This window comes from Brassica napus, chromosome C5 (assembly GCF_020379485.1).
Source record: "Brassica napus cultivar Da-Ae chromosome C5, Da-Ae, whole genome shotgun sequence".
NCBI lineage: Eukaryota > Viridiplantae > Streptophyta > Magnoliopsida > Brassicales > Brassicaceae > Brassica > Brassica napus.
Genome location: NC_063448.1, coordinates 1,212,651 through 1,240,228, shown reverse-complemented (window position 1 = coordinate 1,240,228; position 27,578 = coordinate 1,212,651). Strand labels below are relative to the sequence as shown.

The 27,578-nt window shown below is 37.3% G+C and overlaps 9 protein-coding genes across 17 annotated transcripts; 6 read left to right on the top strand and 3 right to left on the bottom strand.

Moving 5' to 3' along the window:
• Positions 1-242: 242 nt before the first annotated feature.
• Positions 243-1,157, top strand: LOC106397130 (mitochondrial import receptor subunit TOM9-1). The gene is made up of 2 exons (XM_048757720.1): positions 243-593; positions 1,018-1,157. Exon 1 carries the CDS (start codon positions 294-296, stop codon positions 582-584), a length of 291 nt encoding a protein of 96 aa, XP_048613677.1. The 5' UTR covers positions 243-293; the 3' UTR covers positions 585-593; positions 1,018-1,157.
• On the top strand, positions 1,155-10,692 carry LOC106370945 (phospholipid--sterol O-acyltransferase-like). 6 transcript variants are annotated; one of them, XR_007323656.1, is made up of 17 exons: positions 1,155-1,481; positions 1,770-1,905; positions 2,001-2,145; positions 2,252-2,421; positions 2,512-2,588; positions 2,905-3,121; positions 3,200-3,374; positions 3,735-3,834; positions 3,998-4,092; positions 4,355-4,406; positions 4,552-4,623; positions 4,811-4,979; positions 5,065-5,169; positions 5,243-5,327; positions 5,412-5,676; positions 6,244-8,577; positions 8,885-10,692. XR_007323656.1 is itself a non-coding variant. In XM_048757719.1 (16 exons), the coding sequence occupies exons 1-15, from the start codon at positions 1,236-1,238 to the stop codon at positions 5,491-5,493; spliced, it is 1,926 nt and encodes a 641-aa protein (XP_048613676.1). In that variant the 5' UTR covers positions 1,155-1,235; the 3' UTR covers positions 5,494-5,507; positions 5,630-5,796. The 6 variants fall into 6 exon arrangements, 2 of the variants coding, with proteins under 2 accessions (XP_048613676.1, XP_048613675.1); XR_007323655.1 differs by lacking the exon at positions 8,885-10,692 and having other exon boundaries at positions 5,412-5,507; positions 5,630-5,676; positions 6,244-8,650; XR_007323657.1 differs by lacking the exon at positions 8,885-10,692 and having other exon boundaries at positions 5,075-5,169; positions 6,244-8,650.
• Positions 7,896-8,650, top strand: LOC106402174. Its single transcript, XM_013842857.3, has one exon. It carries the CDS (start codon positions 7,896-7,898, stop codon positions 8,358-8,360), a length of 465 nt encoding a protein of 154 aa, XP_013698311.2. The 3' UTR covers positions 8,361-8,650.
• LOC106402173 (long-chain-alcohol oxidase FAO1-like) lies at positions 8,688-11,604 on the bottom strand. Its single transcript, XM_048757715.1, has 3 exons — positions 11,303-11,604; positions 10,822-11,100; positions 8,688-10,572 (listed from the first exon to the last, which is right to left on the bottom strand). The coding sequence occupies exons 1-3, from the start codon at positions 11,564-11,566 to the stop codon at positions 8,836-8,838; spliced, it is 2,280 nt and encodes a 759-aa protein (XP_048613672.1). The 5' UTR covers positions 11,567-11,604; the 3' UTR covers positions 8,688-8,835.
• LOC106397024 (CRIB domain-containing protein RIC8-like) lies at positions 11,345-14,465 on the top strand. The gene is made up of 5 exons (XM_013837560.3): positions 11,345-11,569; positions 11,677-13,390; positions 13,496-13,602; positions 13,697-13,778; positions 13,874-14,465. The coding sequence occupies exons 2-5, from the start codon at positions 13,330-13,332 to the stop codon at positions 14,194-14,196; spliced, it is 573 nt and encodes a 190-aa protein (XP_013693014.1). The 5' UTR covers positions 11,345-11,569; positions 11,677-13,329; the 3' UTR covers positions 14,197-14,465.
• An 860-nt stretch (positions 14,466-15,325) lies between these two features.
• On the bottom strand, positions 15,326-16,458 carry LOC106397022 (G-box-binding factor 4-like). The gene has a single exon (XM_013837558.3). It carries the CDS (start codon positions 16,262-16,264, stop codon positions 15,455-15,457), a length of 810 nt encoding a protein of 269 aa, XP_013693012.2. The 5' UTR covers positions 16,265-16,458; the 3' UTR covers positions 15,326-15,454.
• Positions 16,459-17,421: 963 nt separating this feature from the next.
• On the top strand, positions 17,422-19,496 carry LOC106397023 (vacuolar protein sorting-associated protein 2 homolog 3). Its single transcript, XM_013837559.3, has 11 exons — positions 17,422-17,649; positions 17,883-17,927; positions 18,024-18,058; positions 18,134-18,184; positions 18,279-18,383; positions 18,472-18,543; positions 18,639-18,710; positions 18,783-18,863; positions 18,958-18,993; positions 19,096-19,154; positions 19,238-19,496. The coding sequence occupies exons 1-11, from the start codon at positions 17,616-17,618 to the stop codon at positions 19,281-19,283; spliced, it is 636 nt and encodes a 211-aa protein (XP_013693013.2). The 5' UTR covers positions 17,422-17,615; the 3' UTR covers positions 19,284-19,496.
• Positions 19,497-21,742: 2,246 nt separating this feature from the next.
• Positions 21,743-23,521, top strand: LOC125586854 (putative uncharacterized protein DDB_G0271606). The gene has a single exon (XM_048756632.1). The coding sequence runs from the start codon at positions 21,743-21,745 to the stop codon at positions 23,519-23,521; it is 1,779 nt and encodes a 592-aa protein (XP_048612589.1).
• A 238-nt stretch (positions 23,522-23,759) lies between these two features.
• LOC106397894 (serine/threonine-protein kinase tricornered) lies at positions 23,760-27,397 on the bottom strand. 4 transcript variants are annotated; one of them, XM_048757712.1, is made up of 14 exons: positions 27,267-27,397; positions 27,160-27,174; positions 26,710-27,010; positions 26,337-26,595; positions 26,015-26,256; positions 25,728-25,935; positions 25,482-25,561; positions 25,312-25,396; positions 25,099-25,221; positions 24,885-24,998; positions 24,749-24,799; positions 24,439-24,523; positions 24,249-24,305; positions 23,760-24,150 (listed from the first exon to the last, which is right to left on the bottom strand). In XM_048757712.1, exons 3-14 carry the CDS (start codon positions 26,997-26,999, stop codon positions 24,014-24,016), a joined length of 1,731 nt encoding a protein of 576 aa, XP_048613669.1. In that variant the 5' UTR covers positions 27,000-27,010; positions 27,160-27,174; positions 27,267-27,397; the 3' UTR covers positions 23,760-24,013. The 4 variants fall into 4 exon arrangements, with proteins under 4 accessions (XP_048613669.1, XP_048613671.1, XP_013693974.2 ...); XM_048757714.1 differs by lacking the exon at positions 27,160-27,174 and having other exon boundaries at positions 27,267-27,395; XM_013838520.3 differs by having other exon boundaries at positions 27,160-27,318.
• Positions 27,398-27,578: the final 181 nt, after the last annotated feature.

Below are 27,578 nucleotides of genomic sequence, written 5' to 3'. Positions count from 1 at the left end.
ATAGACAAATATAAATAGGCCTTCGAACTTTTTTGATGGGCCCATTTATATAGAGTTACGCGTGTTGTGTTTGTGCACAGTAACCGTCGAGGACCATGTCTACATGAGCCTTTTAACTTTCATTATTAGGCCCATTTATCTAGGATTATGCGTGTTGTGTTTGTCGCTGCACAGTCAAGAAAATATATTAATGGGCCTTTAAACTTTGATTAACAGCCTCATTAAACAGTAAAACCCTTTGATTAAAACCCTTGTCGTGACTTCTCTTCTCAAAGTTCGATAGAGCATCATCAATGGCGCCTAAGAGAAAAGGAGCAGGCAAATCCGGCGGTATAGACTCGAGCATCTTAGCGAAGATCATAAATCACGACGTCGCCTCTAAGGGGAGACGCGCAGCGTGCGACGCCGTCTACGTGTCGAAGAAGCTGTTACGAAGTACGGGGAAAGCTGCGTGGATCGCGGGAACGACTTTTCTCATCCTCGTCGTGCCTTTGTTCATCCAGGCGGAGCGAGATCAGATGTTAGGCGAGATCGAGTTTCAGCAAGCCAGCATTCTCGGACCTCCACCTCCCGGTGCTCTATAATAAGTAAATGTAGAAGCTCTAATCCGTCGATCAATATCATATTTATTTAATTTGGGATTTAAAATTTTCTCAGCTACCGATTAGTTTCTATTAGTTTCGTCCACTAGTATAAAGGAATAATCTTTTGGTTGAGCTTCCTTCATTGTATTGATTCCTCTCATGAACATATGTTTCATTAATCAGTGTTATATGGCATGATCTTTTTTATTCATGGATCTATCATCATTAGCCACGGGCCACGGCTGTGGAGTCGAGTGTTTATCTATCTTCAAAGTATCGTTTTTTTTTTATTGTTGAACGATCAGCAGGGAGTTTGGGTCGGACAACAAAGCCCATATTATTCTTCTTTCATTTACCCCAAAGCCAATATTCGTAGAGTTGGTTCCATTGGTCACTTTAAATGATTCAAACTTTCTTTCATTTGGATTAACAGGCGTCAGATGTACGTCAGATGTAACTCTCAGTCTTGGCGTTGGCGTCAGATGTAACCCTCTAGATCACAGCGATGGTTCTCGTCTTGCATTAATAGGACGCTTCCAAAGACTATTCAACTCGTCCAAACAATACACACACCCTCTCTCCTCTCTCTTACTTTTCCTCAGTGGCGAATGAAATAATAAGTCGTCGCTAGCTTAGATACGACAGCGACCGATGGGAGCGGATTTGAAATCCGTAACGGCTTACTGTACCGTCATCGCCGTTATCTTACTGCTCTGCGGTGGCGGTGCGGCGGTGGAGGAGGATGAGAACGAGTTCCACGGCGACTACTCGAAGCTTTCAGGTATAATCATCCCCGGGTTCGCGTCAACGCAGCTGAGAGCGTGGTCGATCCTCGACTGTCCTTACTCCCCGTTGGACTTCAATCCTCTCGACCTCGTTTGGCTAGACTCCACTAAGGTACGTGATCTTCGTTTGTTTTCTCGCTTCCGTTTGTTGAAGAAATCTGATTGATCTTGTTAGAGTTCGATCCATCGCCTTCGGTTCAGTAAATATAGTCCTCGTTGTTTCCCTTCGACTAGATCTTAGTGTTTACTGCTTAGTAGTTAGAAAATCTCCTGCGTATTCTTAGATCGATACGTTATGTCATCGTTAAGGTTAATGGAGTTAGCGCTTGTTGAATTCGTGAAGTGTTCTTCATCTCTGCATTGTGATTGATTCAGTAATGGATATGAATGATTTTTGCAGCTTCTCTCTGCTGTCAACTGCTGGTTTAAGTGTATGGTGTTAGATCCTTATAATGAAACGGATCATCCCGAGTGTAAGTCACGCCCTGATAGTGGTCTTTCAGCGATCACAGAGTTGGATCCAGGTTACATAACAGGTACTGAGTTTATTTTGTTTTCTTTCCTTAAAGTGTTTCTTAGAATACGAACGTTTTGTTGTGATAGTAAAGTAACACTTTGAGCTGATCTTCAGGTCCTCTTTCTACAGTCTGGAAGGAGTGGCTTAAGTGGTGTGTTGAGTTTGGCATAGAGGCTAACGCAATTGTAGCTGTTCCTTACGATTGGAGATTGTCGCCAACCAAATTGGAAGAGCGTGACCTGTACTTTCATAAGCTCAAGTTAGTAACGCTAGGCTATTATATCCCCTTCTCTTTTTCTTTTGCTTTTGCTTTTGATGTAAGGTAAGCTAAAAACTCTGGTCTTCTTCTTTTTTTTTTTTTGCAGGTTGACATTTGAAACTGCTTTAAAACTACGGGGTGGTCCTTCTATAGTGTTTGCCCATTCTATGGGTAATAATGTCTTCAGATACTTTCTGGAGTGGCTGAGGCTAGAAATTGCACCAAAACATTACTTGGAGTGGCTTGATCAGCACATCCATGCCTATTTCGCTGTTGGTACTGGCCAATTCTATTGTTAAGCTGCCGTTTTTCTTTCCGTCTAAACTGGAGAGTCTATATTCATTAACTGACGTCATGTTTATGTAGGAGCTCCTCTTCTTGGTTCAGTTGAGGCAATCAAATCTACTCTCTCTGGTGTAACGTTTGGCCTTCCTGTTTCTGAGGTTACCTCTGACTTCTTTTTAGTTCCAAGTAGCTAATATCCACCAGGCTTTTGCTAATAGAGCTACTGTATTCAATATGGTATATGTAGATCTTAAAATTAGCTAGTTATCAAAGAAAATATTGAGTAATATGTTTTCTCTAATACAACTGATCTGCAACATGTACGCAGATTTAATTTCCATATTATTATGGTAGATTCCTAGTTGAAAAGAAGCTTTTACTGAGATCTTTAAACTCAATATTCTGTGGTTTGTTTATTAATATTAGTGACATATTGACATGCGCTTCTCATGTTTTTTGTTGGCAAGGCTTCAGGGAACTGCTCGACTGTTGTCCAATTCTTTTGCTTCTTCGTTGTGGCTTATGCCATTTTCAAAGAATTGCAAGGGTGATAACACGTTCTGGAAGCATTTTTCTGGTGGTGCTGCAAAGAAAAATAAGCATGTATACCACTGTACTGACGAGGAATATCAATCGAAATATTCTGGCTGGCCCACCAATATCATCAACATTGAAATTCCTTCCCCTGACGGTATGGCTTTGTATATGCATCTGTAAATGGTTCATTGTTATATCTCGTTTGTTTTACTCAACACCAATAATTTTGTAGGCCTTGATGCGTATCCATCAGTTACAGAAGCAGTTAAAGCCAACATGACCAACATGGAATGTGGTCTCCCTACTCTATTGTCTTTCACAGCCCGTGAATTAGCAGATGGGACTCTGTTCAAAGCAATTAAAGACTATGATCCAGATAGCGCGAGGATGCTACACCAGTTAAAGAAGTAAGTACCTTTTTCTGTGAAGACTTATATTTCTCTTCAATCATCACTTGTTGGCTCCTTGTACTTCAACTGTGATATATTCTTTGTCAGAAAAGTGTAATCACAATTCTTGGTTTTGACTATTAATGGTGCTCTCTTACTAATGTTATGGAATGTCTTTTTTCTTTCTGCTTGCATTATGAATGCAAAAGATTGTATTTCAGATTGATTTTCACATTGAACATTAATCCTTTGTGTAGTTATTTAGACTCTGGCACGGACTAACATGTCAAATTTATTTGCAAATGTTTGTTCATCGTCAAAGAAGTGTATATATGTGTGTGTGTGTGTTGTGTATAACATGCCAACTATATTTTACAGGTTGTATCATGATGACCCTGTTATGAACCCACTGACTCCTTGGGAGAGACCACCTATAAAAAATGTATTTTGCATATATGGTGCTCATTTAAAGACAGAGGTGTGACTACATTCTCCAAATGACATTTTGTGTCTGTTTTGTTATTATATTCCTCGTTTTGTTCTGCATTATCCTTTTTATTTGTGTTCTTATCTTCTCCCTTGCATAAGTGCATCATATGTTTTTAAACGTGAAAGATACTAAATGTTTGAAGTTGTAATAGGTTGGCTATTACTTTGCCCCAAGTGGCAAACCTTATCCTGATAATTGGATCATTACGGATGTCATTTACGAAACTGAAGGTTCCCTCGTGTCAAGGTAAATTTTCGCAATATTTTGGATGTGTAATATCTCATTTGCATCAGCGAGTTGTTACATAACAATATTTCGTTAGTTTTTCTATCATCTGATTTTAAGATTAGTGTATGATCAGTGGCTAAAGGTGGGAAGAGGTGTGAAATTCTTGCATGAAAAATGTCACTAACGTCAGATATAACTGGCAGAACAAAAAAATAGTCTTTCTATATTTTCGCTCAAGAAACCGTAGACTAGCTCACATCTTTATGTTGCAATTCTTCAGGTCTGGAACTGTGGTTGATGGGAACGCTGGGCCTATAACTGGGGATGAGACGGTAATCTCAGAAGTTGTGTGTTCGAATTATTTTGTTGCAAAACTACTGAAGATCAGTATAATATTTGCTTCAAGATCACTACGTGTTGTGTATTTTACTGCGCTCTCCGTAGATTTTTATTGTTTATTAACTTTATCTCTTATAGGTACCCTATCATTCACTCTCTTGGTGCAAGAATTGGCTCGGACCTAAAGTCAACATAACAATGGCTCCCCAGGTACTCTTGTCTTGTGCATTTGTTATCTTCCACTAAAAGTTTCTATATTTCAAAGACCTTTTATGCGTATAGATAATCTGATTATATGTTGAGTCGCCAACAGTTTTTCCTTTCCATAAAATCACACATCTCTGTACCCCTCAGAATGTATCTAAAGCTAAAAGAAATTCTCATTGAAAAAAAACAGCCAGAACACGATGGAAGTGATGTACAAATCGAATTGAATGTTGAACATGAGCATGGGTCAGACATCATAGCGAACATGACAAAAGCACCAAGGGTGAAATACATAACCTTCTACGAAGACTCTGAGAGTATTCCAGGAAAGAGAACGGCAGTCTGGGAGCTTGATAAAGGTGAGTACCAGATATATCAAAACTGTTGAGACTAATCAAAGTATCTTGCATTGGTTTTGACTTTTGGCCAATCATTTTTTGGCAGCGAATCACAGGAACATCGTTAGATCTCCAGTTCTTATGAGAGAGTTATGGCTTCAGATGTGGCATGACATTCAACCTGGTGCAAAGTCCAAATTTGTCACCAAAGGTAACAAAAATTATATTGGCTATACCTTCACTTTCTATTGCTTGTGGTTGTAAATACAAATACGTTGTCACAGCCAAGCGCGGGCCACTTAGAGATGCGGACTGCTACTGGGATTACGGGAAAGCATGTTGTGCTTGGCAAGAATACTGTGAATACAGGTTTTCCACTCTCATCTTCCATCCAAAGTTTCATATCTATTATTCTGAAATCTTTAACTTTAAATATTGTGAAACCGAATGCAGATACAGTTTTGGGGATGTTCACCTAGGACAAAGTTGTAGATTGAGGAACACATCTGCTAATATGCTGCTCCAGTACATATAGATCTCCTCGTTCAGGTCACAACAATTCCTTTCCCTCCCAGTAAGAGGAGAAAAAAGCTTCTAAACGTTGAATTCTTATTGGTTCTATATCTACACTTTTGCCTTCTCACGCAAAGGTATTCTTTTGTGATTTGTAGCTAGAGTGCAGTTACTTTGAATTTTACGGCTAAACCCATATTAAAAGGTATTTTTGTTGATTACATCTGCTAAGGTACTAAAACCCATTTACTCAAGCTTTCTGTGTTCACAAAAATGTTTGAAGTTTAGTTGCATTTGAATTCTAAGTGTTTGGTTGTTTCAAATGCTTTGAGCTGGCAGTCAATTATACCTTTTATATATCACCAGTGAATTATTACTAGATATGTAAAGATTCATGATCCTTTTTATTTATATAAATAGATACATTTATAAATATTTATATTTATAATTATAAAATAGGTGTTAAAGTGTTACTTTTTAAGGTTTTACGTTTTTGATAAAAAAAAATTGGGAGAGAGAAGGAACAAGGAATAATTAGGTGGGAGAATTAAAGTTGATCAGTGGTTTGATGGTTTGGTTGAACATGAGTTTTGAACTTTTCTACGAGAGTTCATACTTTATATATATATATATATATATCGAAATTAAATGTTTAGTCAATTTTATGGTCCCTCTCAAATTTGCTTCCTTTTATTAAATTGTAGACATGCATTATTTTCGTGGTGTTTTTTATATAATATATTTTGGTCTAAGGTTGGCATTATTCTCTCAGTCAGTTGGATGAAAGGTGGCAAACTTAATGCCTAACTATCCAAAACCCAAACAGATTGCATGCTCTCACGTCTATCAAATCTCTGTTTAAGCTCTTGTTAACTATGCAAAAATTAAAGATTATAGTTTATATGAAATTTGAGCTACCTATATGTATTTGCCTCCATTTTCATCAATATGTTACCAGTTTTTTAATTAACATATAATCAAATTTCTTCAAATAGATGTTAAATACTGAACTTTATAACTATAAATTTGATTGTGACAAAAAAAATATGAGAACTTATTTCATATATAAATTTAGATTTTACTTTTAGACTTTTATATATTTAGCTTTACACTATAATATCTATATATATATATGATTACTACATCCTACTTGACAATTGATTGAGGTCGGGCCTTACAGTTATTATTGTCTATTATATGTTTTATGGTCATAATAGTATGAATTTTTCTATAACAAGATAAATCCTAAAACGAAACTCAAACCAATTACAAAATATATAAACAAATCAGATTTTACAGTCATTAAGGTGTTGGTTAAGTTTTGTATTAAGTTGATCATTTCTTGAATTTGATAGTGTAGGTGATAATTAATAAATGAATGAAAACGTAAACCAGGAAAAAGTCATAACTGAATCAATATTCTTTCTCCTGTTATATTTAGCGTGTGTGCGCGTCTCTTCATTTACATATAACCACAAATAGAAAGGGTTAATTTTGACACCAAAGAAATTAATTGTATTGTAATGATCTTGTGCCTACACGCAACAAAGTTGCAAGGCTTGTGGATTAAAGTATAGTAAAAGATAATGTACAAACGTGTTCTAATCAAAATATAATTTTTTTGAATAGAATTTATTCTTGATCAAACCGCATTACGAAGTAACAGACTCGTTAAAAAATGAAATATGTATAAATAATCGCATTGTCAATTTAAATGATAGTCATCAGACCTTATACATATCGCACAGTGATTAGAATTGCTCAAATCACTAATAAAAACTTAATTTTTGGAAAATAATAAGTAGTGGTTTGTTGCCTAAATATGAAAAAGAAGATATCCATATTCATATTAGATTTAACTGAAGACAGATTAGCATATAAATTGACATCTAAAAGTCATCTTTTATGATTTTACAAGGATTGGATACCGAGTCCTGCAATTTAGATATTTATCACTTACTTCTGTAAGCTTTTATGCCAAAAAAGCCAGTTTTTTCGATAAATATGATTCCTCACAATTCTACAATTATCAAAAAGGATAATTCAGTCAATTCCTCTTTGATGGTAACCCAAAATTGAAGAAACGGTAAAGGAAAAAAGGGTAATCTAGTCAATTCAGGGTGAGTGGCACTTTAGTAATTTCCTAGAACGTCAAGGGGAATCTAAGCACCCCGCCTCTATAAATTGTCATAATCTACCCATTCCCGTGACCTTTCTGTTATCCCTTCTTATTCTTTCTCTCAATCTATTTTCCTCTCTCCCTCTCTCTAGACGCTCCGATTATTTTCTCGACAAAAAAAATTAAAAATCCATAATTTTCTTCCTTTTTTCACCCGAATATTTTGATTTTACTGTTTTACGGCAGTTAAAAACATTTTTCTTGTGTTGGGTGCTGACGTGGCATGCATTCAATAGAGAAGCACAATGAACACCAAAACGATGCGTTTACCCCCACGTCGCGTTCTAACGACGGAAAAGCGCAAAGAAAGAGACGGCGTTATCTCCTCCGTCGTGAAGCCGCCGGAATCCACCGTGACGAAGTTTCCTCCACCGCCGAATCTTGGTCCTCCGGCGGTTAATTCCATTTCCAAGAAAGCTCTAATCGCAGCCGAGCCGGTCGGCTCGAACCAGCTAATGTTAGCCGGTTACTTGAGTCACGAGTTTCTCACCAGCGGCACACTCTTCGGGGAGCAATGGAATCCGGCTCGAGCCCAAGCCTGTCCACCCGAGCCAAAGAAGGTGAAGCCGAACCATGCAGTTGAGCCGGTTGAGGAAAGTGAGCCGAAACGGAAGCGGTACATGGAAGTCGCTAATCTCCTCAGGTCAGATGGGGCCCACATGCCCGGCATCGTCAATCCTGCCCAGCTTGCCCGATTCCTCAAACTGTGATCGGCGTAATCCGGCGTACACGTGGAGGCAGCTCATTGGTCCGTCGCCCAGCAAGCAAGGCAGCCCTAAAACCAGAATCCGCCGCTCCTCTCTCTCTCTTATCATTTCTTTTTTGTTTTCAAATCTTCTCGTATGTAAAGCGCTGACTCTCTCTCTCTCTCTCTTTCATCGTCTTCTTCCTCGAAATCGATCGAGAAAGTCCAGAGTTTGTTGTGAGGTAGATTGTTCATGTTCTTGTACATCAAAAAAAAAAATATATCAATTAGCCAATCCATCATTATATCTTGAAATCAGAAACTTCAATCCGTTTGTGTTGATTTGATCTGATCATTCATGACGCTAAAATTTTGATTAATCTCAACTGAATTATATAATTGGATCGATGGATCTTAGATTCGAATTCTTAGAGCTCGATCCGAGATGAACTGGTAAATGATCTGATGATAGAAATTTGAAACTTAAAAAAACATTTTTCTCAATCTTGCTTCTTCTTCATCAACGCAGCTAATCTCTTCGATATGCAGTAAGCAGTACTCTGCGTGGTGATCATAGGATTAACACCAAGAGCCGTAGGCATCACACTCGCATCACACACATACAAACCCTCCGCCTCCCAGCTCTCTCCGTATCCATCAACAGCTCCTTCCTCCTCCGTCGCGCCCATACGGCAACACCCCATCTGATGCGCCGTGAACGAATGAGTCCACCACCTACTCATCGACACAACTCCAGGCGGCGCATCCACCGTCTCCAGAAACTTCTCCAGATCCTCCTCCTCGACTCCATCGCACCTCAACCTCTGCCCATCGCTCCTATACGTCCCCACCTCCTCAGCTCCCGCGGCGACCAAGATCCTCAGCGCTCGCCTCAACCCCGTCGTTAGATTCTCTTCGTCAGCTTTCGTTAATTTGTATTTCACAACGCCTCCCTTCACTTCCCCGACGCCTTCGTCTCTCACCATAACGAAGATGTGAGACGTTCTCGCGTATTTGGCTAATCTCTCCTTCATGTCTTTCCCAGAGACCCACGGGACGAGAGCCGCGAAGGTCCCTGGGCCTAACGCTGGAGTTTCCAGCGTTATGTTAGGTGTTGTGGAGTCTATTTCGAACACGTAGTGTAACGAAGTCATGATCTCTCCCTCGTGAGCTGCTCCGTTGAAGCTCGAGTTTTTCTCAGGGAAGTATCCCCACGCCATTAGTATAGGGTGGATGTGGAGACCCCGACCGATGTTATGATTCTTCAACCCGCTCGAAGATAACAGCCCCGGTGTCATAAGCGAGCCGCATGCCACGACTGTCACTTTAGCATTGATCTCAATCTTGTTTATGGTTGTGTTTGATATCGAAGCTGTGACTCCCAAACATCTTTTTTTTTTCCTTCGTCCAGTCTCTGTATCAGCCAAGATCAGCTTCTCAGCTCTGCACTGTGTTAGAATCACTGCACTGTTGTCAACTGCATCAACTAGCCATGTTATATTCGTCCCTCTCTTATCGCCAGTTTTGCAACCGAACGAGCAGCTACCGCAGTAATGCTCCTCTGACGAGTTCCTCGGCACTACCGTCACATCCAGCCCGAGCTTCTCGCAGCCTTTACGCAGTATCTGGTTCTGAAAACCTTCTCTGATGACTCTCTCAGTGACGCCTATCCTCTTGCAAACACTCTCCATAGCAGCTGTGTATCCCTCTCTAGCGAATGTTGCAATACCTTTATCAACTGACCATTCTTCGATGATCGCGTCAGGTGTTTTCAACGAAGCCGCCCAGTTTACAACCGAGCCGCCGCCGAGAGTTGACCCCGCCATGAACCTGAACCTCCCGTCGTGAGTCATCAGCAGCCCGTTGGCTTCGAACATCTCGAACATGGAAGGGCCTTCGAGAGTTGAGTAGTCTTGCGGCACGAAGTAGTTCCCTTTCTCGACGACTATTACCTTAAGGCCTGACTTCGCTAGGTTCGCTGCTGCGACTCCTCCTCCGCAGCCGGAGCCTATTACCACTGCATCGCACTCGATCTTGAAAGTGTTGCTTTCTTTGTCCTCTTTGAGTTTAAGACCTTTGCTGATCATGAGTTGCTTGATGGTTGCCTCGTCTTCTTTTGCGGTCTCGATGATTCCTTTCTCTAGAGGCCTTTGCTTGTGTTCCGTGTCCTCGTTTTCACCTATGTCCACCTTATAACCAATTGCATCCCATGCAGGGTTCTCTGTATTTTCATTTGTCTGTTCATGTGTATTGAGTTAGTTTATTATACCATGTTATTGAATAGAACAACACATCATCATAACCAAACCAATACTGTTGAATTTAAAGTATATTATTCAGATGATTCATGTTTATTATGTTCATGATGTGGATTAGAAACAAAACCATGTTGTTGAATAGAACAACACATCATCATCACCAAACCAATAGAGTCAAATTTTAGTGTATTTTTCAGGTGATTCATGTTTATGTTCATACTAACTTACCCAAGTGAAGTAGTAGAACAGGAAGATGGCTTTGATCATCATAAAAGCAATTCTTGCTAGAGGGTTATACCACTGCTTGTTCCATTTCTGGAGTACTTTTTCTCTTTTTTCAAGCGAGATGTCAGAGAATTTGAGAAGAAGAGAAGACCAATTCTTCTTATCAAGACAGACAAACCCACATAGCAGCAAAGTTCCCAATCTGAAGGTGAGTAATCTCAAAACTATTCTCACCACTGTAACTGTCACTGGCATTGCCTTTGTCGCCATTACCTCTGCTACCTGTTTTATCAATTATCATCATTAGTTTGCATAAAATAACTTAACGTGTACATTGAAGTTAATTGGAGTAGTTAAGATGTATTGTTTGCATCACTCTCCATATTTTACTTCAGTAGGGTCCTGATGCTTATATTCATTTAGGGGTTAAGGAACTAAGGTGGTTGTTCATGTTCAAAAATGTTTTGCTAGATAGAGAATATACCTCGTCGGGTCTGACATGAGAGCCAGAAGACTTGAAGAAAGATAGGAGGGCATCGTTGCGTAAGACTTTCAGCTTCATGTCAAGATCTAAGCTCAGTAATGGAACAGGAGGCATGATAGCCTCGCAAATCGCAGAGAGAGCTTGGAGGTCAGATTGTGAGAAGCCATGGCTAAAGTTTTCTTGTTTCGTACTCCATCTCAGCAACGGGTGCCCTCCCTTCTTGCCTCTTGTTCCTCCTACCATCTCTCTGTTTTCTGCATTCATATTGTAAGTTATCTATCTCTCTTCTTCTTGCTTTACACATACATATATAGACATGCATGGAGCCTCATGGTTCTGTTAAAATAAAAATTCTTCTTTTTGATTCTCTGCAGAAAGTTTGTCGGGAAGTCGAAGGCGGTTTCTTAAGTGTTGGGTAATCAGAACGAAGAAGAAAAAAAATGAAATGAAAGAGAGAAAGAAAGAGGGGAAATTAGTTTGTTTCTTTTTTGAGTTTTAGATTTATATGTTTGTCGTTTTGCGTCTGTGTTGCATTGTAAAGAAAAAGAAATCACAATGACGCAATAAATGTATGTATTATGGTATTTACGTATGATATGTGTCTCTTCAGGTGTGTGATACAACAGGGTCCACGTGACAACTGCTACATTGTACATATGCTACAAGTGTTTTCTTGGAAAGTGACCAAAACTTGTGATCTTCCATTAACATATGTGGGCAATACAAAAATTATTTGTCTCTGTCATACAGTGTTCTTTGTTTCAGGTGTGAAGAATTATTGTAGAACAATATAAAATCATTACTTTAATATTTCACTTTAGATATTATTAACGGTGATGAGATAAAATTCATACCGATTAATCTTTTGTTCTCTAAAGTACGATAATCATACAGAAATTTTGAAATCACTGACAATACGAATATATGTTGTAGACTGGCACTGACACGTCCTATAAACTTTCAGTACTTAAACCAGAATTTAGAGTACAATAGTTTGTAGTTAAATCATAATTTATACAACATTAGTTGCTTATGTGTTATGTATGTATATGTCTACCTCTGTTATTCTCTTTGCTCAGCTTTTGTTGTACCCGTTGGTATTGCCATGTTGGCTTTCTTCTCATGTACTTTGAACATCTTCTCCTTTGATGGAGACTAAGAATCAATAAAAGTGTGTGATTTGACCCCACAAAAATCATAGTTATATAAGTCGAAATCCACGTACATGTTGTTAATTGTTTTCCAACTTTAACGGCCACCTTTAATTGTTACCTGTTTTCTTTTCTTGCGTCATGGCTTACATCAATTTAGATTCAGATTTTTTGTTTATTTCTGATATCACGATATGTATAGTATAGTGTTCTTTCAAGAAATGTAGCCTAGTGTTTTTGTTTACCTTCAATATTCAGGCATTTGTTTGTTTAATCGTTTCTAGTTTCTAGATTTTCAAATTTGAGTGGCTCGTCCCTAAACAGAACAATCTAAATATGAAGTCATATTTTATTTTTATCAATTATTAGCCAATAATTGATTTGTTTTTATTGACAGCTGCTGATTCTCTTTACAGTTTTACCAAATTAAGATTGCAATGCAGAACAAGCAATAAAATTAGCTTCATACGTTTAAATACATTTCCAACAAAATGTCGTTCACTGAATTAGTTTCTATTTGGTTGTTTTATCACCTTCACGTTATTATTTCAATATATCTGGAAACCAGAAAATTAGCTCTTAACATTCTCCTCTTCCTTCTTTTTTTTTCTTTGTTAATAACCGAGTATCTTGATTCAACATTTTATTTGGGAGAACAAAAAGTATAGGCCATAGATTTTCAAATCAAAATGCTTTCAAAGAAATCTAAAACAATCGCTCTTAATCGAGTCGAAATGAATAATCACATTTCTTTTCGATTTTGATTTCTTTCATTCTAGTATTCAGAAAAAAGAAGAAAAAGAATAAGCATACAAAATAGCTTTTTCATCATTCTTTTTCTTAGCAACTGTTTTGATTTGGTTTGGCAATTTCTTTATGTCAAACTACAAAATGAAGGGTCTCTTCAAGGGTCTTAGATACATTTCTCAAATCTTCGGTGAGTTATTTTTCTTTTTTGTGGATATATATATACTATCTTCTCAGAAATGCATACTTTTTGAAATGATTAGTATATTAAGCTTTGTGAAATTGCAAAATGCAGAAAACGAGAAAGAGCCAGAGATGCAAATTGGAACACCAACAGATGTAAAACATGTTGCTCACATTGGTTGGGATGGAGGATCTCCCAATCAAAATTCACCGAGCTGGGTATTTACACATTATTTTTTTCCTCTATATTTTCAATAAATTGTGGTGTAACAACGTATAGTATCATAATAAAATAAATATAAATTAAATGTAGATGAATGATTTCAATGCATCCGGTGGATATTCATCGTCGCCTCTAGGAAATAACAAGGAGGATGGCTCTTGCATTTCTGAAGGTAAATCTAATTATACCTACTTGTAATTCATTTTAATAAATATGCTGAATATTTCGTAAGAACATTTTAACGTGAAGATGTTAACGTACATGCAGATTCAACTCGATCACGTGATATACCAAGATATCCAAAATCGTCGAGAGACCGTTCGAACAATTTGGAATCACCAGCAAAAGAACGATCACGACGTGGTTCTTCCAACTCTAGTGGGAATCCAAAACCTTCACGGAGATCAAAAGAATCTTCAAGTATTTCTCAAGATGGTTCTGTAAGATCTCGTCGTAAGAAGTCTAAAGATTCCGTGAACGGTGGATCTACAAGATCGTCGCGGAGAGCACGTGATTCTCAGACAGAATCTTTAAACGGTTCAATTTCTGATGGAGAATCATTGATATCACTCTCCTTTGAAGATCTATAAGGACACATAATGTTCAAAAAAGTGTGGTCTCAAGATATCATATACAGCTTTGGTTGGTTACTAGAGGAAATTCAAGCTTGCATGGGGTTTTCGGATTTTCTAGAGAAAAATATGATTTATCATTATATTACCAACCGAGGTGATCAACTGAATCCGGATGTGGATATTATCACTGATTTCACAAAGATATAAATATATAATCATGCTCAATTGCTCATGATGTTTTAGAACAAATTGTTTACGCTATTTAAAAGGTTTATTTTTGGTACGCCATGTTATCGGTATCATCACAGGCCGGCCCCGGGTCTAGAGGGGATTAAGGCCGAAGGCCCGAACCCATCCTGATTAACAAAAAAATAAAAAGGTTTATTTTTGGTTTTTAATAGTTTAAATTTTAAATATTCGTGTAGTTAAAGTCTTTAAAAGATGATGAACTAGAGAATACATTATGATTAATGTTGTCAACTGGCATTTAAAAATAAGTTTTAACCTGCCTTCATGCGAATTTATTCCAAAACCAACCGGACCGGCTAAATAAACAGGGTGCTAATGTGGGCTTTCCTCCATGGTTTACAATTTCGACAAATTTATGAGATGGATGACTGATATTTTCAAAACAGAGGATGTAAAATAAAATCTCAGCTCAGAAGAGACAGCAAGCTCCACCTAAAGGTGTTATATTGTTGATTAGCTCCTGAATTCATTTTTCCTTGCTTATATTGTTATCAGCATGATTTATAACTGTTTCGTTGTTCGTTTTACCATAACAAGAGTTTGCTGAAACAATTGCAACAAATTGAACTATTCAAAAAGACTTTCTGTAGTCCTGAGGGTTACCTCGCGAGGCTTAAGTAAACTCCACAAAACAAGTAGTAAGGATCACTTAAAATTAGTTTCCTATGGTTTTGGTACAGGTGTTGCATCTAGGACAAAAACTGAAGATGCTAAAACGATGCCAGAAGCCTAAAGAAAACGAAGACCTCCCTGCTCCCATTTTTTTTCCTTCTAAACAACCAATCAAAACGTTATGAAACCACTCCTTATTATGGTCCACAACAATATCCACTCCTACATCCCTGAGAAATTAAAGGTAAGAACTATAGATATCACTAACCATACAACCATCACGTTACTATATCGATTACATATTATTTATATAGTAATCAAGTCCATATGTTTTATTTACATATACAAAAGCCATACTACATCAAATCATTATTTCACCACTTACCAAAAGACTTTAATTAAATAACTCTTTTTACCATTCCAAAGAGTGGCTCCTGCTTAACGACCTCGACGCCGACGACGATGGTTTTCGTTTCTCATCATCAACAGGAATCAACTGCTCCATAAGATTCTTGTATCTCTCTCTGGTCTTCTCTTCAATCTCCTTCAAAAGCTGCTCGTTCTCTCGCTCTAGCTTCGCAGCCAGAGTCTCCAGCTCCACTTGATACGCCTGCTTCCTCTCTCTCGACCTCGCGGCAGACTCACGGTTCTTGATCATCCTCTTCTGCCTCTGCGCCGCTGCTTTGTCCATCGCCTCCACCATCACTCTCCCTCTCTTTCTCCTCGTCGATACTTCAACCATCTCAACCTGATTGTGCTGCTGCTGAGGCATCATCGGATAATCGAATGTACCGGAGGGACTCATCGGAATCTTCACATCGATTTCATCATCATTACCGTTCATCTCCGCTGCTTGCGCTAAGAAGTCCTCAAGCGTCATCATGTACTCATCTTGCGCCTCCTCCTTCAAGACCGTCTTCTTCTCTCCTGACACAATCTCTTTCCAGACGTCGTCCACACTCTTCCTCCCTCCTCCGTTGACGCTGTTCCTGTCTCCGTTGCTCCGATCAACATCCAACGAATCAGACGCGAAGTTGTAATCGTGAAGCGTCGCGTCGTTCCCTCCTCCGTAAGCGAAAGTGATCTTGGAGTGATCGGCGTGAGGATCTCGTCTGAGATGGTTGGATCTTACGGTGGGAGAAGACGAGGCGGAGGAGGAGTTGCGGCGAGAGAGATCGGAGTTTCTGGATGTGGAAGAAGACATCATCTTAAAGGATGCCATCTATGTCTCGATAGAAAACTGGGAAACAATCGGAGTTTGGTTGTGGATATCTTTTTCGGACAAGGAAGAGAAGAGATCATCAAGTGGAGAGATCTTTCTAGGCGTGCATAATCGCGTGAGCTGCATCTTATATTTTTAAATGTTTTTTTTAATGTAACGTGTAGCGACAAAAACTTGCTTACCTGTACATGAGTAACAAAGCCACTAGACACAGATCAAAGTACATTGGAGTTGATGTTTAAAGGGGAAAAAAAAAAGTACATTGGAGGAGGTTGATTTTAATTTGTGTAATAAATATTTTAATACTAGAAAATTTTATAGGAACAGCCCAAAAAGCCCACCTCGTAGTTAAAATCAAATCAGAACTCCAAATCAAACTGAATTTTCACTATAGGCCCAATCCAACTATATGACGCCGGCGGATTTCGGGTATCGGTGGTTCGGATTAGGAACAAGAACTAGAGGATCCGTTTAGTAATTGTTTTATTTTTGGTTTGAGTTCTATTCACGTAGTTTCGGGTTTGGTTCAGTTCAACTAGTAAAACTTAAAATCGGAAACCCGAAAAAATATAGTTCTCATTTGGTTCCAGCTCCGGTTCGGTTAGTTTGGACAGTTCGGTAATTCAGGTTAAATATTAAGTATTTAGGATAAAATATCTAATAATTAAGATAGTTAAGACAAAAATTTCAGATATTTCAGATTATTTTGGATATTCAGGATAAAAATATCCGGAGGATAATTTAAAATTCTATAATAATTTAGTTTTCTTCGACTATTTTGGATACTTTTCACAGATTTTTAAAATATAAATACACATTTAGTTATATTATATGTATATATACAATTAATATTTTTATATATTCGAGTATCCGTTCGGATCAGGTTCGATTCGGGTATTTTGTATATAGAAACATAAAAACGATCCATGTATTTGAGCGTTTAGGTCTGGTTTTGTTTTTAGGTATTTGGGTTCGGTTTCTCGGTTCCAATTTTTTTTTTTGTCCATTAGACCGTGGAAAAGTCAGCGAAAAATAGCTCAGGCCTTAAGGGCCCAATTAAATGTTGGGCTTAAATGGCGAAGAACAGGAGATAATTTTCCCGGCTGTGTTAAATTTTCACATATTTCTCGTTGACCAAAGGTGACACAACCAAACCGAGTATATAAGAGAAGAATAAAACGTAATCGATAAGATAAGGAAATATAAATTTGGTGCGATCAGATAGAAGATCCATTTTTTTTGGACACGTCGAAGCCAAAGCCAAAGTCTCCTCCGCGTTTGTGGAGCTTTTCAGACCAGACCACCTTCGAGAACAACAACTCCCATAGTTTCTGTGGAGATTTAAAAAAACATGAACATCTTCTCCAAGAAACCTAATCCCAGAGGTTCGATTTCTCAATTTTTATAAATTAGGTTTCATGTTTATCCGATTTATTGAAACCTAAATGGAATTTTGATATCGTCTGGGTTTGTTAAAAGCTGTTGACTTTTTTTATCTGTTACTTTCATGGCGTGATCGTGATCGTATGTTGGAATCTGGATGGAGAATCCTGTTTATGAAACGACATTAATGGAATCTGAATGTGTTGTTTTTTTTTTTTTGGTGAATTGGATGCAGAAGTGCTTAGGGAGAGTAAGAGAGAGATGACTCAAGCTACTAGAGGTATATTGTCATTGTCTTTATATCAATAGCTTGTGTTACATTAACTCGTCTCAAACTGATGAAACTTTCCTTCTTTCGTGTTGTCTCCTCCTTCAGGAATCGAAAAGGAAATCTCATCTCTGCAATCAGAAGTAATACATTCAGGTTTTTCTTTTTGTTTCTTTTCAAAGTACAAACAACTCTGACATAATGTTTCTTTAAAACAGGAGAAAAAGCTTGTTCTTGAGATTAAAAGAACTGCTAAAACAGGGAATGAGGTAGCTTCCCTCTCAAGCATTACTTCTCTGTTAATAGCACCATGTTTTGATGTGTTCTTCTACATCCTTTTGTTTGTTTTTTTTTTTAATGTAGGGAGCGACTAAGATTCTTGCCAGGCAATTGATCCGGTTAAGGCAGCAAATAGCTAACTTGCAAGGTAGCCGAGCTCAAATGCGAGGCATTGCTACTCATACACAGGTCTGCTGAATTCAAACTTCGCTCCTTTCATTCTAAAAATTATGCATCTTTTTTTTTTCCCTAAATATTTTCACTTTGGTGTTTTTAGGCTATGCATGCACATACTTCTGTTGCTGCAGGAATACAAGGTGCCACTAAGGCAATGGCAGCTATGAGCAAGGTCTGACTCCTTTTTTCTAACACTAATTAATTAAATTTGTGTTTAGAATTTGCTTCTATAATCTAACTAAGATGTTTTTTTTTTTATGTTTCCAGAATATGGATCCAGCTAAACAGGCTAAGGTTATGAGAGAATTCCAAAAACAGTCTGCCCAAATGGACATGACTGTAAGTTGTATCAAATCCCATCTTTTCTGAAACTCAAAGATCACTATTCTAACTAATGTGTGTGGTGTTCAGACTGAGATGATGTCAGACTCCATAGATGATGCTTTAGACAATGACGAAGCTGAAGACGAAACAGAGGACTTGACCAACCAGGTACAAATTCAATACCAACCGTTTGAGTTTCTAAAAATATGGACTGTTTCAAAGGTTTGTTAACGAGGTTTTCTTTTTATGTTTTGCTTGTTAGGTTCTTGATGAAATCGGCATTGATGTCGCCTCACAGGTTTGTTTTAAAACATGTTGTTCATTGGTTCCTTCTCTTGACAGCTTCACTGTGATATGATTGATTGATTGATTCTCTGACTCTGTTTTGATCCGTTCGCAGTTATCATCTGCTCCAAAAGGTAAAATTGGTAGAAAGAATGCGGAAGATGTGAGCAGCAGGTATGGTATCTATCCACTATAATTACAAATCATATGTGATTTTGTCAGCATCTAAGTCAAACTATCTTGTTATTTCTGCGCAGTTCTGAAATGGATGATCTGGAGAAACGGTTGGCGGCGCTTAGATAGAGAGAAACAAGTGCCGTGAGCTTGAAGAAAACGTTTCAGACCAAACAAATTCATTACGTTTCAATGTTTCTTCTACAGTTTGTTTGTGGGATATCTATAAACAACTAAACTAATGCTAGTGACTATATTTTTCTTTGAACCTTTTCCCATAAGCAATGTACAAAACCTCTTTGATATTGTGATGAGATTATACAGCGTAGGATTCTGATCTCATATCTATCATGTCAAATCAAAGTGTTACTCTAGTAGACATATGATCTTAACGACTAACTTTATCATTAGAGTAACACTTTGATTTGAAAATGTGGATGTTAGTAGGTAGTACTATATTTTACTAGTAACTGAAAAATAGAGCCTCAAGATAAAATGTGTGCAATCATATTATATTAGGAGATGTTACTTCTACGGCAATCATTGCCAGTTACAAATTAACCTTACCTGGTAATTGAATGAATTAGTGTCTACTAAGTAAGTATAATACATACCAATAAGAGATCGTACATGTATAAATAACACTATAACTTACCGGCAAACATAATACATTAACTGAAACTAACATGTGTTGTTTGTTGATGTTAAAGATTATATGCATCTTCGTAAATAAAATTTTATCAGTTAAAAACAACCATGGTTGTACCATCTAACATGCTATATGTATAAGAAAAAAATATATTTTTTTGACATCTTAGAGCATGATTATCGGTGATTTGGGTTTTGGGTTTCTAATTTTTTTTTCCTTTTTGTCTGACTAAAAAAAAAAATTAAAACCGAACTAATCGCGGACCGCTACGTGTCAGTAGGGTCCGCGAACAGTACAAGAACCCAAATAAAGTCGACTATTGTTTAGTGACTTTTGTCACCGGTTTTTGGTGTTTTGTGGGTCTCCCCTCTAAGAAACTCCTAAAGTGCCCCGATAAACATGGTCTTAGAGCATTTTTATCGGGGGTCTTTAGAGAGGATTTTTAACAAAAAAGTCGGTGTGGGCCCCACAAATTAAACAACAAGAAACGTTGCTAAAAGTCACGAAATAAGGAACGCTTCTTGCACTGTTCGCGGGCTCCACTGACACGTGGCGCCCCACAATTGGTTCGATTTTAATTTTTTTTTTAAATCAGGAAAATAAATAAATAAATAAGAACCCCGAATGATGTTTTAGAGATAAAGATGCTCTTACCAACCAGTTTTAAAGAAGTAACATATTTTCAAACAGTTAACTAATTATCATTTAGCGCCGCTCTCTAATTTTGTATCAACCCCAAAATATTTATTACGGCGGCGGAGAAGAAAGATGTGAGAAGCTTTTGAAGCTTTTAAACCTTTTGGAACCAAGAAGCAGATAGAAGATTTGATCTTTGTATAAAAGCATGATTAACGGTAGAATCGTTTTGGGGTCCTTAAACTTTTATTTTTTTTTGATTTTTTTTGTTCTAAAAAAAAAATTGAACCAATCGCGGGCCGCCACGTGTCGTGGGATCCGCAACTAGCCCAAGATCGATTCTTAATTTGCGACTTTGGGACCATTTTTTTAAAAAAGTGGGGTTCACATATTAATTTCTTGCAGAAACCGCGATAATCATGCTCTAAAAGCTCATCAGCCGACGATGTGGTGGATTTGTAGGATATAGATTTAATAGTGTCCATAGCAGCTACCATTGATGAAAAATAGAATAACTGTTCGTTGACTTCCTAATTTCTTTATTACTTTATAAGGTTAAATAGTAGCAGTTAACATGTATGTTTATTATCCATGACACACATCAGAACAAACTCTACTTTATAAGGCTAAGTCGTAGCAATTAGCATCCAACATATATGTTAGAGATAAATAAATATATGTGTTAGTGTAATAATTAGTTTTTTGAAATATATATTAAATATATTTCCTTTTGGATAATATATATTTTGATATATAATATAAAACAATTAGTTTTTCTTAAATTATAGTTTTTATACTAAAGATATTATCTTTTTTATATTATATTTATTTTAATTTATATAATATCGATTTTATTATTTAAATGCTTTAAATAATAAAAATTGATATAGAAAATTCGTTTTGAGTTTTATAAAAGGAGATTCGTTTTTATTAAATAAATGTTCTATATAAAAATCATATATACATATTTATAAAGATATTTGCCTTTTTGATAATAAGTTGATTTGGAAACAACTATTAACAAAAATTCAAATAAAAGTAATTAATAATAATATTTTAATAATAAATTTAATTCATTAAGGTGAACATTATAATTAACCAATATAAAAAAAAATATTATAGAGATCTGATATAATGAAAAAAAAATTTCCTTTAACCGACATAAAAAAAAATGGAAACTGGATGTAATTATATACTGATTTCCCCACTCCCTGAAACTCATTCGTCAAACTCTCAGCAAAAGAGAATAGAAACAAAGAGCACAGATTGATTCCTTCCTTCGTTCTTCTTATTTGTCATAACTATGCGTACGTATCCTCCTGGTTCGCGATTTCTACCAACGGAGTTGGGGTTGGTGAAGCTTCATCTTAAGGACAAGGTGGAGAATAACATTAGCGGTTTCATAAAAACGTTGAACGTCTACGGAGACGCGCCGTGGCTTCTCCATCACGACACGAACCCTCTGTATAGTAGAAACGAATGGTACTATTTTGTTCCGAGGAAGATAAGAGGTGTCAAGACCGTGAGCCGGATGGTACCGAGTAACGGAGAAAGCTTGGGAGGCACGTGGAAATCAATAGGTAAGAGAAAAGAAATAAAGAAGAAAGACAAGGAGTTGATGGGTTACAAGACGGTACTAGTGTTCAACAAGAACGTGGCTGGGGAGTTAGAAAAGAAGAAGACTGACTGGCACATGGATGAGTATTCCCTTCACAGGAATGGTGATGAGTTCCATGATTTGGTCTTGTGTCATGTCAGACTTCTTTATAGTGCCGAGAGATTCAAACCCCATGTCCCTACTGCTCATCAGGTTGATGTGAAAAACGACAACAACAACAACAACGACGTAGTCTTACCAAACCAAGAGCAACAAGAAGCTGGCGACGTCAATCAACCTCAGCAACAACAACAAGAACAACAAGAAGAGCAAGAAGATTATATTCTTGTAGATCGTCATCTGCGGAGCAACCATAACCAAAGACAGTATCTATTGGAAGATATTGTTAATCAGAATGGCCGTGGCTACGTCAATCAACATCAGCAACAACAACAAGAGCAAGAAGAGCAAGAAGATTATATTCTTGTAGATCGTCATCTCCGGAGCAACCACAACCAAAGACAGTATCTATTGGAAGATATTGTTAATCAGAGTGGCCGTGGCTACGTCAATCAACATCAGCAACAACAACAAGAGCAAAAAGATTCACCAGATCCTCTTCTCCTTCCTCCTCTTGAGAGCAACGACAACCAAGAACGTCATCCATTGGATGATATTGCTTTTGATGGCGCAGATGATAATCTTACAATTGACATTGACGACCTCTTGAAAATTCTAGACGAAGGAAAAGAGCAAGAAGATTCACCCACTCTTCCCCTTCCTCCTCTTCAGAGCAATGTCAACCAAGAACCATGTCTCTCGTGGGATACTAATTATGTCCCATCACAGGTGGAGAGCTACTACAACAACAACACCGTCTTACCGAACCAAGAGCAACAAGAAGCTGGTTTTGCTAATCATTATGACATGACAATGATGGTAGAGAAAGAACATGGCGACATCAAACAACAATATCAGCAACAACAAGATCAAGAGCAACAGCATATAGATCTACAGAGTCTTCTCTATGATCCTGAGTGGCATGATTTATGTTTTATGCCTCCTCTTCAGAGCGACGACAACCATGGACAGCGTCCTCTTGTACCATCTCAGGTGGAGAGCTACTACAACAACAACACCGTCTTACCGAACCAAGAGCAAAGAGAAGCTGGCTTTGCTAATCAGAATGACATGACGATGATGGTAGCAAAAGAACATGGCGACGTCAAGCAACAACAAGATCAAGAGCAACAGCATATAGATCTACAGAGTCTTCTCCTTGATCCTGAGTGGGATGATTTACGTTGTGATTTTGGTGGCGCGGAGGTTGATTTGATTATGCAAAATATGGACGTAAGCATGACTCAACAAGAACAACAAGAAGTGCAAGAAGAGATATTAAAACTGCTGGAACCGGTTCCTCAAGCTCAAGACTCTGGAGTACATGCGGATCAAGTCATGCCTAAAGATTGTTACGATGAATAGTTCTTGATATTTGTATGTAACTCCTTTATTAGTTGTTCTTATTTCCGGTTATAGGGTTTCCACATTGGAGACTTGAACTCTTTTCAATGTTTATTTTATATCAACTTTTATTCTATTGGTTTTAATGTTTGTTTCTTAGGTCTAACTGGTGATTATAGAACTCGTTTTAGTGTTTGTATCAATATCTAGTGATTTGGTTCTCTTGCATGCGTCTAAGTAAAAACGATGGAATTATTAATAACCTGATTGGGGTTAATTAACTAAATAAACAACCGATTATGTAATTACATTAATTAAATACGGAATGTATTCCATCTTACAAATTAGGGCTAATATAAGAAAATATAGAGTGAAAAGTAAGAGAGGGAGAGAAAAAAGAATCTCCATATCGTATATAGATAATCATCTTCTTTGGACTAATTTCGGTTTACTGTAACTTTAAATTCAATAGTTCTGGTTTAGTTTGGCACATATGTAGAATAGATAGATAATCTACTTGGACTCTTGACGTCTCAGCTTGCGTTCAATTTCACGAGATGTCGGATTCGAGAAACAACGGTTGATTGTATGTTTCTCCGTACCAGCCACCGTTTGTGACGTGTCCGATGACGACTCTGATGATTCGCTCTCTGTTAGATTGTCACACACGTTAAACCAGTTATTAGGGCTACGAATAGATATAAAAGTGGATGTGAGAGTTTTGGTTGCATGAGAGGTTTTCACGTACCGAATAGTGACCTAACGGATGGTCTCTTTGCTTTTGTCTCTTTCTTCTTCAGTTCCGCTGGAATTTTAAAATAAATAAGCCGTGACATTAGTTAGTGTTTTGTTGCTAATCAAGAATTTTTTTTTTTTTGGTCTAATAATCTTGAATTATTTAAAGCATTTAATATGTAAAAGAAGATGAATGAAGAAACCTATCCCAGGGACTTGATAATCGTTGACGATTTCGAAGTTTTTGTATGTGTAGCCAACAAAGTTTATGTCTTTTGAAGATAGCATCTGCAGAGACAAATTAAAGAGAAAGAGTGCAAGTGAAGTTATGTACGAAGTTCTTGTATTATTCGAAATGTTCAGATTCAAACTAGCCTCGATAAAAAAATTAAAGAACATAATAAAATAATTATTCGATTATGATATATATGCATTTATATTGTTGTCTTTGCTTATCATCATGCTTAATGCCGTTATGTTATTGAAAAGAAAAGATAATGAAACTCGACTTACTTTTCTCCATGGTCCTGTTCTAGAGGAGGGTGTCAGAGTTTGATGATCTTCCTAAACATACAGTAAAATATATAAAAATTCAAGGAATATTGGGCATTAGTTTAGGAAAAAAAAAGCAAAAAGATAGAATGAAAACCTCATCAAACTTCTCAAAGTTTTGAGTATCCAAATCATCGTTGACCTCAGGGATATAAGCAGCTTCCATCTGGTAAATCTTTTCCCATTCAACACCTTCGAACCATGGATGTGCCTACCACATTAACAATCGTATCTCGTTAGCTATTATGTTCCAAACTTCAACTTGAACTATTATTGTTTACTATACAACAAAAAACGAGAGAGAGTGACACCTTAATTTGAGAGGCACCGAGTCGTTGGTTGACGTTACACAAAAGCTTACCAACGAGATCTTTAGCCTCTCGTGATAGCCTTGCTTCGTCAGGGAACTTCAAATGTGTTTTCCAATTCACTATCTGATTTATACAGAATCATAAGTCTATAACTAATAAATAAATGAAACTGATAGAAAATTCAAGTAGATGATTTATTAAAAAGATTGCAACCTTTCTACAAGTTGACATTGGGTCGTCGGCGTAAAACGGTGGATATCCAACAAGCATCTCGTACATTATGGCTCCTAGAGACCACCTATTAATATCCATACTACTTTTCAAATACTTGAAAATTTTATAACTATTATTAACAAAGTATAATTAGGCACGTGTGGACGTACCAGTCACATTCCATGCCGTACCCTTTCTTTACCAAGACTTCAGGTGCAATGTAGTCTGGTGTACCAACGGTTGAGTAAGCCTGCAAGTGTTTACTCACCTTACTAAAGAAACTTCTAATTATATGTATATAATATTTTTAAGAGAAATTTTCTAATTGAATATATTATAATATGATATTCGTTTAAATTTGTATTTGCTTTTACATATTAGCAAAAGAGAGGCAAAGAGGAGTGTATGGTACATACAAGCATTCTTCTATTCTTTTGCCAATGTTGCAACTGCTCTTGCTGCGAGCGTTTAGGAGCTGTTGGTGTGATCTCTTCTCTCTCTAAGCCTCCTCCGGTGAAATCTTCACCTTCAATGACACTACAATCCAACGGCTTACATAGTCCAAAATCAGACAACCTCAAATGTCCAATTCTATCAAGCAACAGATTATCCGGCTTTATGTCCCTGTCTCAACAAAACAAAAAACATCTCAAACACACACACCTTCTTTGTGATCATTAATGAACAAAGATCCAATATGAACCTGTGGATATAGTTGCGTTTATGAATAGATTCAATAGCCAGAACAGTTTCAGCAACATAGAATCTAGCTTCATCTTCACTTAAAGTGTCTTTCCTCATCAGAAGAGTCATCATATCGCCCCCGGGCAAATACTCCATTATCAGATAAAGGTAGTCATCGTCTTGAAAAGAACAGTATAGTTTCACTATACAGTTACTATCTACTTCTGCTAATAGATTCCTCTCTGACCTCACATGCTCCACCTACAAAACAAAATTTTCAAAAACTTATAAATAAAAACCACAAATAAACGAAATTAAAACGTTAGAACTTTATGTATAACCTGGCCTCGCCGTAGCATTTCTGATTTTTTCAGTTTTTTCATAGCAAAAACATGACCAGTGTTCTTCTCTCTACAAACTCGAACCTCTCCAAAAGCTCCTTTACCAATCATAGTTAAGAGTTCGAAATCATCAGCACCCATCTTATGCCTTTGGAGTCTCATGTACTCTGTTTCTTTCTTCTCAAGAAACTTTAAAAGATTGTTTTGATCTTCTTCAGATGCCTCTGCATCTGCTAGTTTCTTCTCTAGCGTTATTCGTCTGCCATATTTAAATAAATAACCCATCAAGACTCTAATATGTTTGTATATATGTACGTGTTGTATACTATACATATAAATGTTACAAAAAAAAATTCTATGCATATATATATACCTCTCTTTCCTCTCGTTGAGATTCTTCATCTGTTCCTTATAATGATTCTCAATGTACTGCTTGGCTGCCGCAACTTTCTGTTTGGTTGTACTGGAGAGTGCTTCTCCATCTCCGCCTAGAGGAGGAAGTTTCCCCGCCGTCTCAGTTTCATTTCCTCCGCCGGGGACGGTGGTTTCTGTTCCACCGCCGTAAGTGCTACCGGATAACATGTCTTTTTTACGAGGCTTGTCTCGAGGTTGAAACTTATGAAACCAACTTCTTGCGGAATCCATATTTTTTTTCTCAACCATAAACTCTTAATCTAAAAAGAGAGAAACCCTAATATTTAAATCTGAAAAATAACCGAAACTAAAAAAAAAATCGTTATGACAAGTTAAGATGAAATAAAACCCTAGAACGATTTAAAACCGATCTCCTGGGTTTTTTTTTACTGTAAGAGATTCAACGTACCTGCGTTCATCGTATCTGAAATTTACAAAGAAGCAGAAAGATCGGAGATAAAGATACGGTTGCCTAGAAAAATAAAACAATCGAAAAAATAGAAAACGTCGCGTTACCGTAGAAGTTTTGAAAGCGATCTGATCATATAGAAGATGAGAGATTGTTTATATAAGAAATAATACAGCGCAAACTCCGTATTATAATCTCCATTTTTAGTAGGTTATTTTGTTTGTATAATTATTTAGTTTTTTTTTTTGACGAAAAAAGGGTTAAACCCGGGTCTATTAAAGACACAGACCTAACCCCGGGTGGGAGGTGCAACCCACGGATGGATCCTCTCCCGGACATTCAAATGGGCCGTAAGTATGGGCCCATATCCGCGTGGCCACACGTGGAGCTAATAAGTATAATTATTTAGTTGCATAGGG

Coding starts and splice junctions, on each gene's coding strand:
- LOC106397130 (XM_048757720.1), top strand. CDS start 294: ATGGCGCCTAAGAGAAAAGGAGCAGGCAAATCCGGCGGTATAGACTCG.
- LOC106370945 (XM_048757719.1), top strand. CDS start 1,236: ATGGGAGCGGATTTGAAATCCGTAACGGCTTACTGTACCGTCATCGCC. Junction 1,482..1,769: donor TTTGGCTAGACTCCACTAAG/GTACGTGATCTT, acceptor TGATTTTTGCAG/CTTCTCTCTGCTGTCAACTG. Junction 4,980..5,064: donor AGTCTGGGAGCTTGATAAAG/GTGAGTACCAGA, acceptor ATTTTTTGGCAG/CGAATCACAGGAACATCGTT.
- LOC106402174 (XM_013842857.3), top strand. CDS start 7,896: ATGAACACCAAAACGATGCGTTTACCCCCACGTCGCGTTCTAACGACG.
- LOC106402173 (XM_048757715.1), bottom strand. CDS start 11,566: ATGAATGCAGAAAACAGAGAGATGGTAGGAGGAACAAGAGGCAAGAAG. Junction 11,101..11,302: donor CTCATGTCAGACCCGACGAG/GTATATTCTCTA, acceptor TTGATAAAACAG/GTAGCAGAGGTAATGGCGAC. Junction 10,573..10,821: donor TGTTCTACTACTTCACTTGG/GTAAGTTAGTAT, acceptor ACACATGAACAG/ACAAATGAAAATACAGAGAA.
- LOC106397024 (XM_013837560.3), top strand. CDS start 13,330: ATGTCAAACTACAAAATGAAGGGTCTCTTCAAGGGTCTTAGATACATT. Junction 13,391..13,495: donor ATACATTTCTCAAATCTTCG/GTGAGTTATTTT, acceptor TGCAAAATGCAG/AAAACGAGAAAGAGCCAGAG. Junction 13,779..13,873: donor TGGCTCTTGCATTTCTGAAG/GTAAATCTAATT, acceptor ACGTACATGCAG/ATTCAACTCGATCACGTGAT.
- LOC106397022 (XM_013837558.3), bottom strand. CDS start 16,264: ATGGCATCCTTTAAGATGATGTCTTCTTCCACATCCAGAAACTCCGAT.
- LOC106397023 (XM_013837559.3), top strand. CDS start 17,616: ATGAACATCTTCTCCAAGAAACCTAATCCCAGAG. Junction 18,384..18,471: donor GCATTGCTACTCATACACAG/GTCTGCTGAATT, acceptor TGGTGTTTTTAG/GCTATGCATGCACATACTTC. Junction 18,864..18,957: donor CAGAGGACTTGACCAACCAG/GTACAAATTCAA, acceptor TTTGCTTGTTAG/GTTCTTGATGAAATCGGCAT.
- LOC125586854 (XM_048756632.1), top strand. CDS start 21,743: ATGCGTACGTATCCTCCTGGTTCGCGATTTCTACCAACGGAGTTGGGG.
- LOC106397894 (XM_048757712.1), bottom strand. CDS start 26,999: ATGGTTGAGAAAAAAAATATGGATTCCGCAAGAAGTTGGTTTCATAAG. Junction 26,257..26,336: donor AAATGCTACGGCGAGGCCAG/GTTATACATAAA, acceptor TTTGTTTTGTAG/GTGGAGCATGTGAGGTCAGA. Junction 24,999..25,098: donor TCGGTGCCTCTCAAATTAAG/GTGTCACTCTCT, acceptor TTAATGTGGTAG/GCACATCCATGGTTCGAAGG.